At 46.0% G+C, this 18990-nt stretch overlaps 1 protein-coding gene across 1 annotated transcript in view; it reads left to right on the top strand.

Moving 5' to 3' along the window:
• The window catches only part of LOC306917233 (protein EFR3 homolog B-like), a gene marked incomplete at both ends in the record, with an annotated part of 21666 nt that extends 4398 nt beyond the window's left edge, over positions 1-17268 (top strand). The window contains 21 exons of the mRNA XM_079495366.1: positions 213-289; positions 478-605; positions 1202-1352; positions 3225-3346; positions 4239-4385; positions 5025-5126; positions 5266-5344; positions 5840-5975; positions 6941-7123; positions 7749-7860; positions 8062-8113; positions 9093-9265; positions 9747-9822; positions 10815-10976; positions 11134-11265; positions 11655-11722; positions 12443-12570; positions 13433-13521; positions 13942-13990; positions 15875-15978; positions 17119-17268. Of these exons, the coding sequence (XP_079351492.1) occupies positions 213-289; positions 478-605; positions 1202-1352; positions 3225-3346; positions 4239-4385; positions 5025-5126; positions 5266-5344; positions 5840-5975; positions 6941-7123; positions 7749-7860; positions 8062-8113; positions 9093-9265; positions 9747-9822; positions 10815-10976; positions 11134-11265; positions 11655-11722; positions 12443-12570; positions 13433-13521; positions 13942-13990; positions 15875-15978; positions 17119-17268 (2420 nt within the window). The remainder of the gene's footprint in view (positions 1-212; positions 290-477; positions 606-1201; positions 1353-3224; positions 3347-4238; positions 4386-5024; positions 5127-5265; positions 5345-5839; positions 5976-6940; positions 7124-7748; positions 7861-8061; positions 8114-9092; positions 9266-9746; positions 9823-10814; positions 10977-11133; positions 11266-11654; positions 11723-12442; positions 12571-13432; positions 13522-13941; positions 13991-15874; positions 15979-17118) is intronic.
• Positions 17269-18990: the final 1722 nt, after the last annotated feature.

Here is an 18990-nt window from a genome sequence, read left to right as displayed (position 1 = left end):
TGTCGTGTAAATGTAATATGTTTGTTAATTGGTCTTATCTTATTGCTCTCTCCTTGTCTCTCTTGTCTGTCTGTGTCTGTGTCTGTGTCTGTGTCTGTCTCTGTCTCTGTCTCTGTCTCTGTCTCTGTCTCTGTCTCTGTCTCTGTCTCTGTCTCTGTCTCTGTCTCTCTCTCTGTCTCTCTCTCTCTCTCTCTCTCTCTCTCTCTCTCTAGGTATGTGTGGGTGTTGTGGAGCGTTGAGGCCTCGTTATAAAAGACTGGTTGACAACATCTTCCCTGAAGACCCAGAGGTAAACGTGATGTGCGTGCGTGCGTGCGTGCGTGCGTGCGTGCGTGCGTGCGTGCGTGCGCGCGCGCGTGCGTGCGTGCGTGCGAGCGTGCGTGCGTGCGAGCGTGCGTGAGTGCGTGATGAAGGCTAAACTGGAGAAGCTAATGTTCTGTGTTTGTGTGTGCGTGTGCGACGTGTGTGTGTGTGTAGGACGGCTTGGTGAAGGCTAACATGGAGAAGCTAACATTCTATGCTCTATCAGCTCCAGAGAAGTTGGATCGCATCGGAGCGTATCTATCTGACCGGCTGTCTAGAGACATAGCTAGACACAGATACGGGTACGTGCACCACACACACACACGCACCCACAGTCGCACGCACACACGCATGCACCAGTGGCCCACTGGAGTGAGTGTGGAACTATAGTGGCCCTCTCTCTGGAGTGAGTGTGGAACTATAGTGGCCCTCTGGAGTGATGTGGAACTATAGTGGCCCTCTGTGGAACTGCCCTATAGCAATGCACATTGCTATAGGCACGACAGGATTGTTGATCTATTAGTTGAGGACATAAGTTCACATGTTTCAATGATTCAACCACAGTCTGGAAGAAGCATTCCTTGCAAGATGCTAAAGTACCAACATAAGGATGTTCTCTCTTGGCCACAAATGTAAACTGCCTGTGCTCATATTTGGAAGCCTCTGTCTGTAATGTCCATAAATCAGTTGTGAGAATAAGTCCAATATGTCCAATAAGCCGAGAGCTTAGTGTCTGTGATAATTGGCCTTCTGGAGGAGAAGGCAATGCTTCCTGTATCCGTGATCTGTATCACTTATTTGTTGAGTTTCTCAAGTGTGTGTGCGTGTGTGCGTGTGTGCGTGCGTGCGCGCGTGCGTGTGTGTGTGTGTGTGTGTGTGTGTGTGTGTGTGTGTGTAGGTACGTGTGCATTGCCATGGAGGCGTTGGACCAGCTGCTCATGGCGTGCCACTGTCAGACCATCAACCTGTTCGTGGAGAGTTTCCTCACCATGGTCCGAAAACTGCTGGAGAGTCACAAACCTAGTCTCCTGATACTGGGAACCAACTCTGTATGTATACCACCTATTATACAGATACTAGGGACCACAGGGACGTGCACACATAGACATTAAGGGGGCTTCATCTGCCCTTTTACCCGTCTTCAGGCCTGACGTCGAAATTAAACGAAAAAGTTTTCTAAATCATGACAATTTTCGGAAAGATTTAAGGCACATTTTAACGATTTTTCAAAAATAGCAGACCTACAAGCTCATAGCGTGCCACTCAGTGGCGCGCTATGAGCTTGTAGATCTGCTATTTTTCAATAGCTAAATTATAACATAATGTATGTAACCACCAAAAGGGGTTCCCGCTCAAAATGGGTTAAAACATGCCCTTTCCAGACCATTTGCTATGGTGAAAGAAATGCAAATGCCACTCCTTTCCATTCCATGCCGAATGCCAGCATTCAGGAGAATTGCTTTTTCCCGAAGTCTCCTGAAATTGAACGCACCATTTTGCGTTGAACAAATTTGCTTCAAAATCCATGTTCTAAAACGGTTAGTCCCAATACTTGATTCTGATTGGCTGGTTACCGTCACGTGACCGTTGTAAATTTCACAGATAATCCACACCTTCAATCACTTAATATCATTCCCAGCTGATCCCACAGCTCTGTAGCTGTACTGGGGAAGGGGAGCACTTCATTGCCTTACAAGCCCATGCCATGCGGGCGTCTAAGCACCGCCCGGCTCATATGACTGTGAATGTGTTGCTCCGGGCGGCCTCGTAAAGACATCAAGCGCCTCCTATTCCCCCGTCACACTGGCTGACTAAAAACAAGGAAGTGTTGCTCGCTCTGGTGGGTGCAAAGTGTAGCTACTTTTGTGAATGTAATAGTTTTATTAGGTTAATATTGCTATATGTTTGTAACCGTTTTAGAAATGCAATAAGCCACTCGAGGCCCCATGAAGTTTACCGTGGATTTTACAATGGGTGAGACCGCGCTCGCTGCGCTCGTGTCTCACCGCGCCTCTCATCCATTGTAAAATCCACGGTAACCTGAGACCTCTTGTGGCTTATTGCTTTATCGTACACCGCATCTCCAGGAGATAAAGAGTGCTGGGTTGTGCCCGAGAAAAAAAAATAGCTGATCTACAAGCTCTCAACACGGCGCAGCGCGACGCGTTGTGAGCTTGTAGATAAGCTATTTTCGCTATTTTTGTCCACAAGTGCCCTCTTACGGGACTTCAGCCCCTGCCTCTCTAACACTCTCTGCATGTCCCTGAGGGACCAACTCTATACACCTGTCTATCTGTCATTACATCCTAGCTGTAGAGCAGATGTCTACATCACTCCAGTATATCTGACTGAACTAACTCCGCAAGCTACGTATCAGTATACTCATAAGTCAGGTCTCTCTCTCTCTCTCTCTCTCTCTCTCTCTCTATTCCCGTGAGCGCACACGCACGCACACAACAGGACATGGAAATCAAGGCTTAGAGATTACACGTGGACACTCAGATTAGAAGGATTTATCCTCCGATGAATATATGAGTACTACAGATGAAAAACAGTTTAAGTCCACACTAATTATCCATAATGTATAAATGATGGATCATTCAGGATCAGGACAACGAGGCCTTTTCGTGGAGGGGTCAGAATAAAATTTGGACTTAAACTGTTTTTTGTCTGTAGTACTCTTAGTCAGATATCACTCCTTCACTCCGTCCATCCGTCCGTCCGTCCGTGTGTATATCTACTGTCCTTTTCTTCCTCTTTGGTTCATTCATTCATTCATTCATTCATTCATTCATTCATTCTCTCCTGTATTGCCTACACTTCTATATACTACTAACCTGTGTGTGTGTGTGTGTGTGTGTGTGTGTGTGTGTGTGTGTGTGTGTGTGTGTGTGTGTGTGTGCGTGTGCGTGCGTGTGTAGTTTGTGAAGTTTGCCAACATCGAGGAGGACACAGCGTCGTATCACCGCAGTTACGACTTCTTCGTGAGTCGATTCAGTGAGATGTGTCACTCATCCAACCACGACCCTGACACCTGCAACGAGTAAGACAGGTTCACATCATCACACAACAGATCTACAAGCTCACTGTGGGCTATTAAAATGGTTTAAAAATGATGCACGGTTCGAGTTAACACATTGTATGCCCAGGACGTCTCCAGACGTCTTTATAATAACCCAGTGTGGTGCACAAGACGTCTGGGGACGTCTTAGCAAAAAGAAAAAAAAGATTTCTTTTAAAGGTTTAAAAAACGCTGGGCACTCTACATCTCTATTCTGAAAGAATCCATGGGCACACAATGTAAATCTTCACTTAAAAAAAAAATAATCAAACAAGCTTTATTGACATGAGAAAACATACGTTTACATTGCCAAAGCAAGTGTCAGAATATAATAAAACAGGTGGAAATGGGGAAAGTTTATACAGTTGGAGGGTGTACAGCATTGTGTAAACATAAAGTGTATACAGTTGGAGGGGGTACAGTATTGTGTAAACATAAAGTATATACAGTTGGAGGGGGTACAGTATTGTGTAAACATAAAGTGTATACAGTTGGAGGGGGTACAGCATTGTGTAAACATAAAGTATATACAGTTGGAGGGGGTACAGCAATGTGTAAACAAAGTGTATACAGTTGGAGGGGGTACAGCAATGTGTAAACAAAGTGTATACAGTTGGAGGGGGTACAGCATTGTGTAAACATAAAGTATATACAGTTGGAGGGGGTACAGCAATGTGTAAACAAAGTGTATACAGTTGGAGGGGGTACAGCAATGTGTAAACAAAGTGTATACAGTTGGAGGGGGTACTGCATTGTGTAAACATAAAGTATATACAGTTGGAGGGGGTACTGCATTGTGTAAACAAAGTATATACAGTTGGAGGGGGTACAGCATTGTGTAAACATCATTGTGTGTGTGTGTGTGTGTGTGTAGGCTGCGTGTGGCCGGTATCAGGGGTCTCCAGGGTGTGGTCAGGAAGACGGTCAGTGACGAGCTACAGGCTAACATCTGGGAGCCTAAACACATGGACATGATCGTCCCTTCTCTGCTGTTCAACCTGCAACACACACACGCTGACGCGTACGTACCTTTGTGTGTGTGTGTGTGTGTGTGTGTGTGTGTGTGTGTGTGTGTGTGTGTGTGTGTGTGTGTGTGTGTGTGTGTGTGTGTGTGTGTGTGTGTGTGTGTGTGTGTGTGTGTGTGTGCGCGTGTGTGTGTGTGTGTACATGCGCCAAGGCTGTTGAAATAAACAAGACTCCTAACAAAACAATTAAGTCTCCCCCCTTTTTTATAGAAGTGTATATTTGTACGTCTTTAAATGTTCTGATGAATTGAAAATGGAGGACCCTGATGTAAACACGTTTTAGTGCTTTTCCTGCATGGTTTCATCCTCGTAGCAGTTTTTGTATTGAGCTGTGCTTTAGTTTGAAAAACCCTTTCGACAAACTGAATAACATTTTCAATCAATCAATCAATCAACCAATCAACCAATCAATCAACCAATCAATCAATGCTGAGACGACGATGCTTCCTGTGTCCGTGATCTGTATCAATACTGTTCAGTTTCGCAAGTTTGTGCATCTACTACTGTTTGTGTTCAAGAATTTCACGTTAAATGTGAACGCAAATAAATATGTTTTACTGTGTGTGTGTGTGTGTGTGTGCGTGTGCGTGTGCGTGTGCGTGTGCGTGTGCGCGTGTGTGCGTGCGTGCGTGTAGTGGTAAGGACAGTCCATCAGAGTTGACAGAGAGGTGTCTCAGAGAGCTACTGAGCAGAGCTGCGTACGGACACATCATTAATGCTGTGAGACCTGTGTTAAGGTGAGACGCACGCACGCACGCACGCACGCACGCACGCACGCACGCACGCACGCACGCACGCACGCACGCACGCACGCACGCACGCACGCACACACACACACAGCAGCAGCACTCACCATAACACTGTGTGTCTCTGCAGGCATCTGGACAGCCATGGTCTGTGGGAGGGGATGACGTTCGCTGTGCACTGTTTTAAAATCATTATGTTCTCCATTCAGGTTGGTATCATATCATCACACATAAGGTCCTTTCAAATGGGCAGTGATTTTACATGCTTATATAGTTCATTTTCAATGAGACCTGCGTTTTTTTTCTTCTGTGTACACGCACGGATAAGTCGAGGGTCAACAACGCAAGCGTTTTTACGTGGGCGCGGACCCGTGAAATTGTCGCACACGTGCTCGTTTCATGCACACGCCTGCGACTCACCAGACCTGGATTCTGTTTAGCTTTTTGTTTACGCTTGCGCTGCCGCGCCCCTCTTGAGCAGACCTAGAGCAGACCTGTCGTTGATCCAGACGGCAGACGACAACGTCTGCGTTCATCGCTGCCTGTTTGAAAGGACCTTTACGCATGCTTGAATTGAATGAATGAATGAATTTACGATGATGAGAAACCACTTTCTCTCTCTCTGTTTGTCTGTGTGTGCATGCTTGTGCGTGTGAACAATCTGCATGTGTGTGTGCGTATGCGTGCGTGCGTGCGTGTGCCAGTCTCAGCACGCCCACCTGGTCATTCAGCAGCTCCTGGGTCATCTGGACGCCAACAGTAAGAGCTCGGCGTCGGTCCGAGCCGGCATCGTCCAGGTTCTGTCTGAGGCCAAGGTCATCGAGGCCTCGGGATCCGTAGGTACAGTATGTGTGGATTAAAGCACGGGTTCCCAAACTTTTTCATGGCAAGGACCCACATATTGACACTAATTAGCCCCGCGGACCCCCATTTGAAGAGACATGGCAGGGACCCTCATACGAGAAGAGTTTCACGGCTCTAGCAGTGATTCTCAACCTGTTTAATTCCAAGGACCCCCAGTTTGACATGCATTATAGTCTACCGATTTAACACAATCCGTGCCTGGATTCCTTCAAAATAGGAGCTCTGGGGTGCCGGAAAGACATGGCCGCTTTTACTCTGAAACCCACGACCCGGAAACAATCCGGAAAAAAAGTTTGCTTTACATTGCTAGCTTACATTGCTATCGTTTTAATTTATACGATATATGATCCAAAAAGCGTTCATATTTTGAAAGAGAGACGGATGAGGAGCAAATGAAGCGCTAGTATATCCGTCAGATCAAAACCACGGAGAGCGCCCTGGATTAGGAGAGACGAGGCATTCTTTCTGCCGCGCTAACAGCTAAGTCAACGGTAAGCTAACATGAGCCCAGAGTGTAGCATACGGTAGCCGAGAGGCGAACTGAAAAAAAAAAAAAGGAAAAAAATCAGAATATTCTTCTCTCGCCCGGTATCATTGAGGACGCGCTAGGACGTCTACACATGTCCTATGAAGTCGTTGAACAGAGATCCCTATCTCTGTTCTAATTCAGGTGTGTGTGTGTGTGTGTGTGTGTGGCAGCGGTGGCCGACCGGTTTGCGGAGCGGTCTTGTTATCGGAAGGTCGCTAGTTCGAATCCCCGGACCGGCACGTTAAAATTACCACCGCTGAAGTGCCCTTGAGCAAGGCATTGAACCCCTACCATGAAATGTTCTATGAGCAGGGTCTGGCTGTAAACAAGCATCTTGAGCTTAGTCCATTCACCCTGGGTAAACAAAGAACTTTGCTTTGCTTTGTGCGGACTGTGCGTGCGTGTGCTGCAGGTCCCACAGTGTTAGAGGTGTTCAACACTCTTCTGAAACAGCTGAGACTGAGCGTGGACTACCAGCTGATGCACAAAGACACACATCACGACAACAACACTGACGCGAGCAGCGCACGCGTTGCAACCCCAACGCGTGAAGCAGAGGAGAGACGGCTGCAGGAGTCCGTCATCAAAACCATCGGTACATCATTTTTATTTCATTTATGGATACAGGTACAGGCATACATAAAACATAATTCAAATTCTTTGCCAACTACAATCAGTGGCTTGCCCCTTGCCTCATTTTTTAAAACTCCTACCCCCAAACCCCAGAACCAACCACCATTGACAAAAAAAAAGAGAAAAATATAGTAAAGATTTAACATACGTACAAATCGACCTTTTTAAATTAACAACAAATTGTAAATAATAAATAAAAACGACATGGATTTCTAAACAACTTTTTTCAACACAAAATGCTGCGTTCAAGTTCAGGGGACTCTTCTCCTGAATGCTGCCTTCCGGCATGGCATGGCATGGAAAGGAGTGGCATTTGCATTGGAAAGGGCAGTTGTTTTACAGACGGGTAAAAGGGCAGGGTCTGAAGCCTCCTTTGATGTCTATGTGTGCACGTCCCTGCCTGGCCTTACCGCTTATCCCTAAACTTAGTTGTTGTTTCTTTTACTATTTTGGAAAAACCTTTTAAAATAGTTCAAATAGACGATGTGTTTTAGGGGCGGTTCCTGATGGGTGAAACCACTGGTTTTTAGGGGAGGTTGAAATCACTGTTTTTTAAGGCATCATTTATGTGTCATTTATGTTGACAGGTTCCTTCGCCAGCACACTTCCTGTGTACCAGAGGGCAGAGGTCATGCTGTTCATCATGGGAAAAATCCCTGTTCCTGGAATCTACCCCGCCCTGGGCCGGCCCACTGCAGGGTGAGTGTGTGTGTGTGTGTGTGTGTGTGTGTGTGTGTGTGTGTGTGTGTGTGTGTGTGTGTGTGTGTGTGTGTGTGTGTGCGTGTGTGTGTGCGTGTGCGTGTGCGTGTGCGTGTGTGCGTGTGTGTGTGCGTGTGTGCGTGCGTGCGTGTGTCACGAGGCAAGTGATTTTTTGCCATAATTGCTGGTGTATATGTGCAGGTTGGAAGGCTGCAGGATGATCCAGGTGATGTTACTGAAGTCTCTGCTACAGGTGAGAACCTCTCTGTATACTATACTGTTGTGCTGTCTTTGGCGACTCAATGCTAGCTTAGTAACCGTTGTTATGCAGCATGACTGATGACTCGGACACCATCTCCAGTGGCGTGCACAGACATTTAGAGGGGGCAGGTGCTCAAGTGAAAAAAGGGCACCTTGTGCAGCGCGTGGAACCGGCCGGTTGCCTTAATAGTGTGAGATTTATAGATTTTGGGGCTTAAATAATATAGTAGAATCTTTTTATCAAGAATTGATCAATGTCACCATGGTCCACATACTGTACACTGTAATTTTTCAAAAGGGCACATTGCTGTGCAGAGGGCAAAGGGCAGGTGCTCTAGCACCACCTAGTGTCTATCACTGACCACTGACCATCTCCATAGGTCACAAAGTATGTCGTCAAAAACCCTTTCTTTTCAGGGACACTCTTATCATCATACATCATCACATTCCGGCCAATCACAATGGCCGCATTCACTTTTCTGTCATTCCGGCCAATCACTTTTGCCGTCTTCAAATTTCTGCCCTCACTTTTTATCCTCAATATGTACAATACTTTGCTCAGCCAATCAAATATTGCTATGGGGTGATCAGCCAAACAAATCATTGCTATAATTCACACACAAACACAAAGCTGCAGGGCATCGCGCCGCTCACTTCACACTGACAGCAGTAATATAACAGTGTACTATGTCTCCCCCTGCAGGTGACGGAGGGCTATGGTAGCAGTAATATAACAGTGTACTATGTCTCCCTCTGCAGGTGGCAGAAGGCTATGACAGCAGCAACATGCTGACGGCGCTGCCCAGGGCCTTCCTCTGTCCTCTGCTGTCCTTCACTAACAGTGACCACTATGTCTCCCCCTGCAGGTGGCGGAGGGCTATGACAGCAGCAACATGCTGACGGCGCTGCCCAGGGCCTTCCTCTGTCCTCTGCTGTCCTTCACTAACAGTGTACTATGTCTCCCCCTGCAGGTGGCAGAGGGCTATGACAGCAGCAACATGCTGACGGCGCTGCCCAGGGCCTTCCTCTGTCCTCTGCTGTCCTTCACTCTGATGGAGGACCTCCAGGTCAGACTGCTGGTCCTCCACGTCCTGACGTCTCTGATAGACCGACACCAGCACGCCAAGCACTTTGATACCGTCAGGTATATACCTGTCTGTCTGTCTGTCTGTCTGTCTGTCTGTCTGTCTGTCTGTCTGTCTGTCTGTCTGTCTGTCTGTCTGTCTGTCTGTCTGTCTGTCTGTCTGTCTGTCTGTCTGTCTGTCTGTCACCAGCACGTCAAGCACTTTACCTCTGTCAGGTATATAAATATATATGTGACCAAACTTGACACACCGTAAGTCATTGGATTTTTGAGTGGTGCAACCACTCCAAGGAACAGCAATGTCCGTCCTAACCTATGTGACTATGTTTAGAGTACCAGTCGGGGCAAAAGTGGTGCTGTTGTGCCAGAAACAGAGAGAGAGATAGTGTTGCACTAGCTGTTGCCTGCTAATTACAGAGAGAGAGAGCGAGAGAGAGAGAGAGAGAGAGGCAGGGGGAGAGGGGAGTTGCACCACCCAGTTCACACAGGTGTGATTTTTTTTTCATGTGCGTGTGTGTGTCATGTGTGTGTGTGTGTGTAGCATCATTCCAGACATCTCGGTTCTCAAGCTGAAGTTGGACAAATGTTCCAGACAAGACAACCTGTTCATGAGGAAGGTAAGACAGAAGTGTCTGTCTGTCTGTCTGTCTGTCTGTCTGTCTGTCTGTCTGTCTGTCTGTCTGTCTGTCTGTCTGTCTGTCTGTCTGTCCGAGTCGATTTAAATCGTTCCATTGTTCAACGATTGAAATCGTTCAACGATTAAAATCGTTCAACGATTAAAATCGTTCAATCGTTCAACGATTGAAATCGTTCAATCGTTCAACGATTGAAATCGTTCAACCGTTCAACGATTTAAATCGTTCAACGATTTAAATCGTTCAACGATTTAAATCGTTCAATGATTAAAATTGTTTCAGCATCTTGTTTCAACATTTCAGCATGATCAATGATCAACAGAATTGAGAATTAAATTGTTTCAGCCATAAGCGGCGGGTGGATTTTACCTTTAGGTATAGGCTAGAATTGCGTGGGGGGGGGGGGGGGTTACGCCACAGATTTATTTATTAATTTCCCCCAAATGGTCTAAAAATGTTTATTACCAATCTCGTACACCATTACTCATGAAAGCAAGATCCTTGACCCAATTATAGCCACTGCATCTTACCTTTTTATTAAAGTAAAAGTAGTCTGAGGAAAAGGAACACAAACCAGCGCGCGCTACCGTTTGCTACATAGCGACTGGAAGTACATACCAAGTAGTCAATCATATGCTGATTAGGCCGGTTGCTGTATTATTAGCCTACCCGATCGGCGATCACCAGGGGGCAGCGACAACACACACACACACCCTGTGACAGTTTATCGGAGAAAGGTGATTGAGTCTCGCTTTCCCCATTGTGGATCGCATAGGTTTATAGTCTACCTGGCAGCAGTGAAACAAAGGCCACCATTATTAGCATTTGAACCAATCTAGAAAACATAAAAATAAACCACAATTCCTGCATTTCCTGGGTGTGTGTGTGTGTGTGTGTGTGTGTGTGTGTGTGTGTGTGTGTGTGTGTGTGTGTGTGTGTGTGTGCGTGTGCGTGTGCGTCGCGTGTGCGCGCAGCATGCAGAGCATCTGTACAGCCATGTATTCCTGGCCTGTAAGGAAGAGAACAATGGGCGGAGTCACTACCTAGCTCTCTACACCCTATTGGCTCTCCTCAGCCTGGAACTGGCCAATGAGGAAGTCGTGGTGGACCTGATCCGATTGGCTCTCGCTCTGCAGGTATGTTTGATGATGGGTAAACATATTGGCCCCTAGGGGGCACTTCTATTGAGTTTACTAACGTCAAACTATGCCCTCATCTTTGACATGTGCGTTGACCAATGAGAAGGCTCTATCGGTGTATATAAACGCTGTGATTGGTTTGTTTTTTTGGCAGGAGCTGGCGTTGACCAATGAGGAGGCTCTGTCAGTGTCTAATCGCTGTGCGATCCACGCCCTCTGTGCCGCCTACCTCAACCTGATCTCCCAGCTCACTACTGTCCCCTGCTTCTGTCAGCATGTACTACAGGTCTGTATGCGTGTGTGCGTGCGGTGCATGCGTGCGTGCGTGCGTGCGTGCGTGCGTGCGTGCGTGCGTGCATGGGTACTGTGTAGTAGCGGGCAGCAGTGGCTCAGGGGTAGAGTGACCGGATGGAAACCACAAGGTTGCCAGTTCGAACCTGGGCTCCCCCAGAGTTAGTGTCGAGGTGTCTTTGAGCAAGACACTGAAGCCCTAATTGCTCCCGATGAGCAAGTTGGTGCCTTGCATGGTTTTCCTCTGTTGGTGCCTTGCATGGTTTTCCTCTGTGTATGAATGTGTGAATGGGTGGATGTAATACACAGTCTATGTAAAGTGCTTTGGATAAATGCGCTATTTAAATGTACCATTTAGTAATCCTGTGTATTTTTGCTCATCAGGTCATAGAGGTGAGACAGAGGGAGGCTCCCTATCTGCTGCCTGACCACGTCTTTATAGACACACCCAGGTGAGTCAGACAGACAGACAGACAGACAGACAGACAGACAGACAGGCAGACAGACAGACAGACTCAAATATTCTTTCTTTTGTCAATTTATGATGTCACACTTCAGACTCGGATAGGATGTGTGATGTCAGACTTCGGTGCTCTATAGCAGTGGTTCTCAACCAGTGACCCGGGGACCACCAGTGGTCCTTGAGAGGGTTCCAGGTGGTCCCTATAGCTAAATGACAGAGTTGGCAACCAAATGGACCCTTACAGATCTTTAACTCTGGTGTTCCGTGGCTAGATAGATAGATAGATAGATAGATAGATAGATAGATAGATAGATAGATAGATAGATAGATAGATAGATAGATAGATAACTTTATTGTCATTCAGCAGATACATAAAATGCATAAGAGAATGAAATCTTATCTTAAAAGTCGTTTCACTGGCTTTTAGTATGCTAGTTAAAGAGAACTAAAATACTATTAAAATCTAAAATCCACTTTTAAAAACAAATAAATTAAAAAGCACATTAGTTCATAGAGAGACAGATATTGCACAATGCAGAATATATATAATGCAGAATATATATATTGGTTCCTGGTATCAAAATGGTTGAAAACCACTGCTCTATATAATGTTCCAGTTTCAATTTTGTCTGCTAATTTCTTTGTGCCATCACTAACAATTAATATCACTGTGTGCGTGCGTGCGTGCGTGCTGCGTGCGTGTGTTCAGTCTCCCTGCCTCAGGGCCGCCAGCAGGGGGAGACATCGTGTTTGTTCTGTCTGAGATCTCTGAGGCTTTAGGAGGAAGTGGATACAACACGGAGCGGCTCAACACGCCATACACACCACACATAACAGGTGCACGCACGCACGCACACCAGAGGTTCCACTGTATTTCCAAACTCACTCCAGTTTATTGTTTTCAAGCTCATATTGACAAGAAAGAGACAGGAGAAAGTACTACAGTCTGCATGCTGGGGCACGCCATTTTTCCCTATGCACAGCTTTGTGTGTGTTTGTGTGAGTCATAGCGATGATTTGATTGGCTGATCATCACCCCATAGCGATGATTTGATTGGCTGAGCAAAGTACTACATATTGAGGATAAAAGGTGAGGACAGAAAAATGAAGACGCAAATTGCGATTGGCCGGAATGTGATGATGTATGTGTATGATGACAACCTGTAATAGGCTTAATACTATTACATTTATTAACCTGTACTATTACATGTATTAACATGTAGGCTACTATAAAATGGTAAATGGTTTATAGCGCCTTTATCCAAGGCGCTTTACATAGATAGTGCATTACATTCACCCACACATTCATACACCGATGGCGGCGGAAACCATGCAAGGCACCAACCAGCACATCAGGAGCAATTAGGGGTTCAGTGTCTTGCTCAAGGACACTTCGACACTAACTCTGGGGGAGCCCGGGTTCGAACTGGCAACCTTGCGGTTCCCATTCTACCCCTGAGTCACCGCCGCCCTATTGCTATTACATGTATTAACATGTACTATTACATGTATTAACATGTACTATTACATGTATTAACATGTACTATTACATGTATTAACATGTACTTAATACATGTAATAGTACATGTTAATACATGTATTAGTAACATGTACTAATACATGTATTAACATGTACTATTACATGTATTAACATGTACTATTACATGTATTAACAGTGCTGTGTGTGTTTTGGTGACAGATGAAGACCATCCGGGGAGGAGGATGAGTGTTGTGGATGCCGTGTCCGTACAGATGGACTTGAACGCATACAGTCACCACGCTGCACAGGTGTGTGTGTGTGTGTGTGTGTGTGTGTGTGTGTGTGTGTGTGTGTGTGTGTGTGTGTGTGTGTGTGTGTGTGTGTGTGTGTGTGTGTGTGTGTGTGTGTGTGTGTGTGTGTGTGTGTGTGTGTGTGTGTGTGTGTGTGTGTGTGTGCGTGCGTGCGTGCGTGCGTGCGTGCGTGCGTGCGTGCGTGCGTGCGTGCGTGCGTGCGTGCGTGCGTGCGTGCGTGCGTGCGTGCGTGCGTGCGTGCGTGCGTGCGTGCGTGCGTGCGTGCGTGCGTGCGTGCGTGCGTGCGTGCGTGCGTGCGTGCGTGCGTGCGTGCGTGCGCGCGCGCGCGCGTGCATGAGAGACATTGATGACTGAGGACACTCTTGTAAACTTTGCAGCCACTTTACTCTGTCTGTCTGTCTGTCTCTCTCTCTCCAGAAGTCTCAAACAGAGCAGATAACATTTGAGACATTAAAAAATGCAATTTGTGAGTATTATTATTAATATTATTAAACACACATTTTGTTATCAATCAAGTGATTATATGCATGATGGCTTAAATTAGATCAGTTTAGTTCTATAATGATCACTGTTTGTCTGCCGTTTTTGTTTGATTCAGTTTAAAGGATCTTTTATTTAACCTGTCAGCGGCAGCTAGAGGCGGGATCAAGGCATACACAGTGCTGCCTTGATCCCGCCTCTAGCTGCCGCTGATTGGCCAGGCCGTTTGGTGGCCGGAGCATCAAGTCTGCCTGAGAGTTCCCAGATGGGAGCAGGAGGGGGGAACCCAGTGTACTCTCTGCTGCCCCATCTGGCTGAGTCAGGTTATTGTCTCCACCAGGCCGAAGGCATGGGGAGAGAGTATGTTTTGCACTCCGTCCGTGTGTCCGTCCGTCCGTGTGTGTGTCCGTCCGTCCTTCCTTCCGTCCGTCTGTGTACAGCTAATCTCCGGCACCGTTAACCCGGTCGATGCCAAACTTTGCACACACACTCCCTGGATGCCAACGATGAACCTCTGCCCCGCATTTTCCAGAACGGCCTGTTATAGCGCCACCATGAGGCAGCTTTTCACATTTTTTACCTAAAACTGCACCGATCTGAGTGAAACGTTGCATGCACACTCCCTAGAGGCCAAGGACAAACCTTTGACCTTCATTTTCCGCATCTGCCTTTTATAGCGCCACCAGGAGGCCGACTTTTGTAAAACACATTTTTTGATATTACTCCTCCAGATTCTGTCCAAAAATCTCACAAATCGTTACACAGTATCTCTATGGTCATGTGCTCAAGTCGGATCTGTCCGATATTTCATATTCCATCCTAATTGGCTAGAATTGGCTTTCACAGTTTGCAAGATTGCCCCGTTTTGAACAAAAGCCTCAAATCATGAACGCAGCATGCAATTTACGTGAAATCTTTCACACATTTTCTTACTAGCCTGAGGAATATATCCCACCCTTTTCACATTGGCCTGTTATAGCGCCACCAACAGGTTGATTTTTGCAAAACACATTTTTGGAACAAAATGCCTCAAGTCATCCAATTGTCATCAAAGGCAAACATGTTTATATTACTCCTAAACATTTTGCCAAACATCTCACACAGTCCTATCCTCCTGGTGGAGACCTGTGCCCAGAAGGGCACTTTTTCTAGTCTTTTATTGGCATTATGAGGAAAACAGACGTTTACATCGCCAAAGCTAAAGTAGAACAACACAATCAAAACAATGTATAATAACGTCATTAAATGATGAGAATAAATACATGTGTATACAACATAGTTGTGCTACAACGCAACTTACAGAAATCAATATTACCATGGAAACCATGAGAGATGGTTTCAATGTGGAAATCAGCCGTCGCTCCCGACATGCGTTGGTCCGACATGCGTTGCATCGTGCTTTCGGTTAGGGTTAGGTTAGGGGTTTGGGTATAGGTTGTCGGTCTAATGACTGTCGGACCTTTGGTGTGTCGGAACTACATTTCTACAGGTAACTATACCCGATACACTTTTTTCGTTTCCGATCTGCTCCCGGTACCACAATTTCTGTGTTAGCCGATATCGATATTGAATACCGATACCAGTGTTGTGAATAGCTATCTAGCTATATATCTCGTGTTGTGCAGCAGACTCCTCACTCAAATGTGCACTTGCAGTTTGGGCAACTCCAAAGCAAACTCCACATGCCACAACATTTTATTTACTTGCCATCGTGTGCCCTTACCCCTGTGTCGGATCGATGGTTAGACTGGCATATTCACCGATACGGATATGACCCGATATGACAAATAAGGGCCGATACCGATACTTTTCCGACTTTTCTCTCTCTCTCTCTCTCTCTCTCTGCCTGTCTATGTCTCTCTCTCTCTAGGTGACAGTGTAGTGGTGGAGGAGCAGAAGGAAAGGAGACGTCAGCTGATGGAGAAGTTCCAGAACGCTCCCTTCGAGGAGATCGCTGCTCACTGTGGCGCGAGGGTCAGTGCTGCACCGCCCCTTTCACCCAGCAGAGGGTACTGTCGTGTCACATGTCAGTGCTGCACCGCCCCTTTCACCCAGCAGAGGGTACTGTCGTGTCACATGTCAGTGCTGCACCGCCCCTTTCACCCAGCAGAGGGTACTGTCGTGTCACATGTCAGTGCTGCACTGCACTGTGTGTGTCCCAAACTATGGGTTCTGGCACCCATTGTTGAGCCGCAAGCCTATTTTTGTATCTAATACATATAATATTGTTATTATTACTACTTTCATTACTTCCTTTCCTAGTTATTATATATATATATATATATATATATATATATATATATATATATATATATATATATATTATCCCACGATGTTGCTACACAGTGACACCCAGTGTCAATTATCTAATGTAATCCTGGGCGCTACACTTCCTCTGCCAACCTGGGGAGAGCAACGGACTGACCTAACGCTTCCTTCCTTCAATGCAATGCATGGCTTGCAGAGCCTCCCGTACGCCAGTGGCCACAGACCCCCGGCGGCCCTGTTACTAAAGAGTTGATGTTTTTGACCAGCCTACCAGCTTGTTATGTGGAATTCAACCTTTAACGCCCCTATACTAGTCTAGGGCGGACATACAGTAGTCAGCCAGGATAGCAGATCTACAAGCTCTCAACAAATCACTGTCCTGAAATGAAATGTTTTTCATATGAAATTAAATTGTCTGTCTGTCTGTCTGTCTGTCTGTCTGTCTGTCTGTCTGTCTGTCTGTCTGTCTGTCTGTCTGTCTGTCTGTCGTTCGTTCGTCTGTGTGCGTGTGTGCGTGTGTATCTCTCTGTTATGTCTGTCTCTCTCTCCCTCTCCCTCTCTCTCTCTCTCTCTCTCACTGTTATGTCTGTGTCTCTCTCTCCCTCCCCTCTCTCTCTCTCTCTCTCCCTCTCTCTTTCTCTCTCTCTCTCTCTCTCTCTCTCTCTCTCTCTCTCTCTCTCTCTCTCTCTGTTATGTCTGTGTCTCTCTCTCCCTCCCCTCCCCTCCCCTCCCCTCCCCTCCTCTCTCTCTCTCTCTCTCTCTCTCTCTCTCTGTTATGTCTGTGTCTCTCTCTCCCTCCCCCCTCTCTCTCTCTCTCTCTGTGTTATGTCTATGTCTCTCTCTCAGTCGTGTATCTTACAGAGTAAACTGGATGAGATCTTCGAGTCCACCATCAGGCCGCCGCCCTCGCCCTCAGGCTCCGCCTCTTTGGGACAGGCCCCGCCTCGTTCCATCCCCCTCTACGAGATGAAGTTCCCTGACCTGTGTGTCTACTAGACGCACGCACGCACGCACGCACGCACGCACGCACGCACGCACGCACGCACGGCACGCACACACACACACACACACACACACACACACAGAGACTGAATGTATGATAATATAATATATGATAATATAATATATGATAATGCATTATGAAATCATGAAAGCTTTTTAAACAATAGTTGATAGACTATTGTTTTTATTCCTGGATTCTAGTTGTTTTTGCAGAAGAAGTTTGTAGATATGGGACAATAGGGACAATATGGAGCCCTGAGGTACTCCAGTCAATGACGTATATATAGGTTAACCCATTTAGACCTAATGATTATAAAAAATGTCTTCTAAATCCTAACAGTTTTCTGAAAAACCCATGTTTCTATGTCAGTGGTGTGCAACCTTTTTCACGTCAAGGAGCCCCAGAATTATCTGTATTTGGCCGCGGACCCCCATCTGAAAATATGTTGTTCCAGGGACCCCATCTGAAAACATGTTGTTCCAGGGACCCCATCTGAAAACATGTTGTTCCAGGGACCCCATCTGAAAACATGTTGTTCCAGGGACCCCATCTGAAAACATGTTGTTCCAGGGACCCCATCTGAAAACATGTTGTTCCAGGGACCCCATCTGAAAACATGTTGTTCCAGGTACCCCATCTGAAAACATGTTGTTCCACGGACCCCATCTGAAAACATGTTGTTCCAGGTACCCCATCTGAAAACATGTTGTTCCAGGGACCCCCCCCCCCCAAGAAGCAAAGATTTGAGTTAAAAACGTTCGCTCTGAAAGAATATATATATTCAAAGATTTGCACCACATTTTCACGATTACAAGCTCGTCATGCGGCACCAGCTAAAGTAGAATAAAAACACCAAAAGGGGTTCCGGGTTAAGTCGTTATTTCTTATTTAATTCAATGTAATTTAATTTGAAGTATAATTATCTACTATTTGAATATTTATATTGCTGTGACTACTCGTTGGCAAACTGCTGCCGAAACTCTGGTGGAATTGGAGTGAATGGACAAGCATAATGAACAAACACCATTTCTGAATAATCACTTCTGGAAAATAAAAGAAGACATATAACACATCATTGCCTGCTGTGTTGCTTTTCAATGTGTATACACTGTGTCGTTTTATAGAGGTATCTAAAGCTCAAAGAACGTACTGTTTTAAGTTGTTCTTCCTGGTTGTCACTCTTCAAAAGGGTCCTTGGGATCGTTTAGTCGTTAGTCTAAGCAGTACACTGTAAGAACCAAGATCAGACTTTACAACAGTAATGTGAAGTCAGTGCTGTTGTATGGATCTTAATGTTGGCGAGTCACAACTCAGGATATATGAAGAAGATCGATGCCTTTCACTACCGATGCCTCAGGAAAATCTGCCGAATCTTTCACTAAACAGCACTCAAGAGAAGAGGTGATGTATGGACTGTGGTGGTGCAGTCATGAAGATACAGGCCCAAGGTTCCTGGTTCAAATCAAATCCAGCAAGGGCTATTTTCCAAGTTTGTACCTGCATTTCCACAAGCAGAACCTTTTGTTGTTTGTTCTTTTATGTTTTTTGCATCTTTCCAAATGTGTACCCTTGTACCTGTCTCTAACGTTTCAATGAAGAGGTCGCAAGAGAACAAACAATGCTTGAACCAAGATGGTGTAGTGGTTAAGATACAGGCCTTCCAAATGGAAGTTTCTGGGTTCAAATCCAGCAAGAAATCTTCTCTAACTAATTCA

This window comes from Electrona antarctica, assembly GCF_951216825.1.
Source record: "Electrona antarctica genome assembly, chromosome: 24".
Classification (NCBI taxonomy): domain Eukaryota; kingdom Metazoa; phylum Chordata; class Actinopteri; order Myctophiformes; family Myctophidae; genus Electrona; species Electrona antarctica.
The sequence above is the reverse complement of the archived record's forward strand: the minus strand, read 5'-3'. Positions and strand labels throughout refer to the sequence as shown.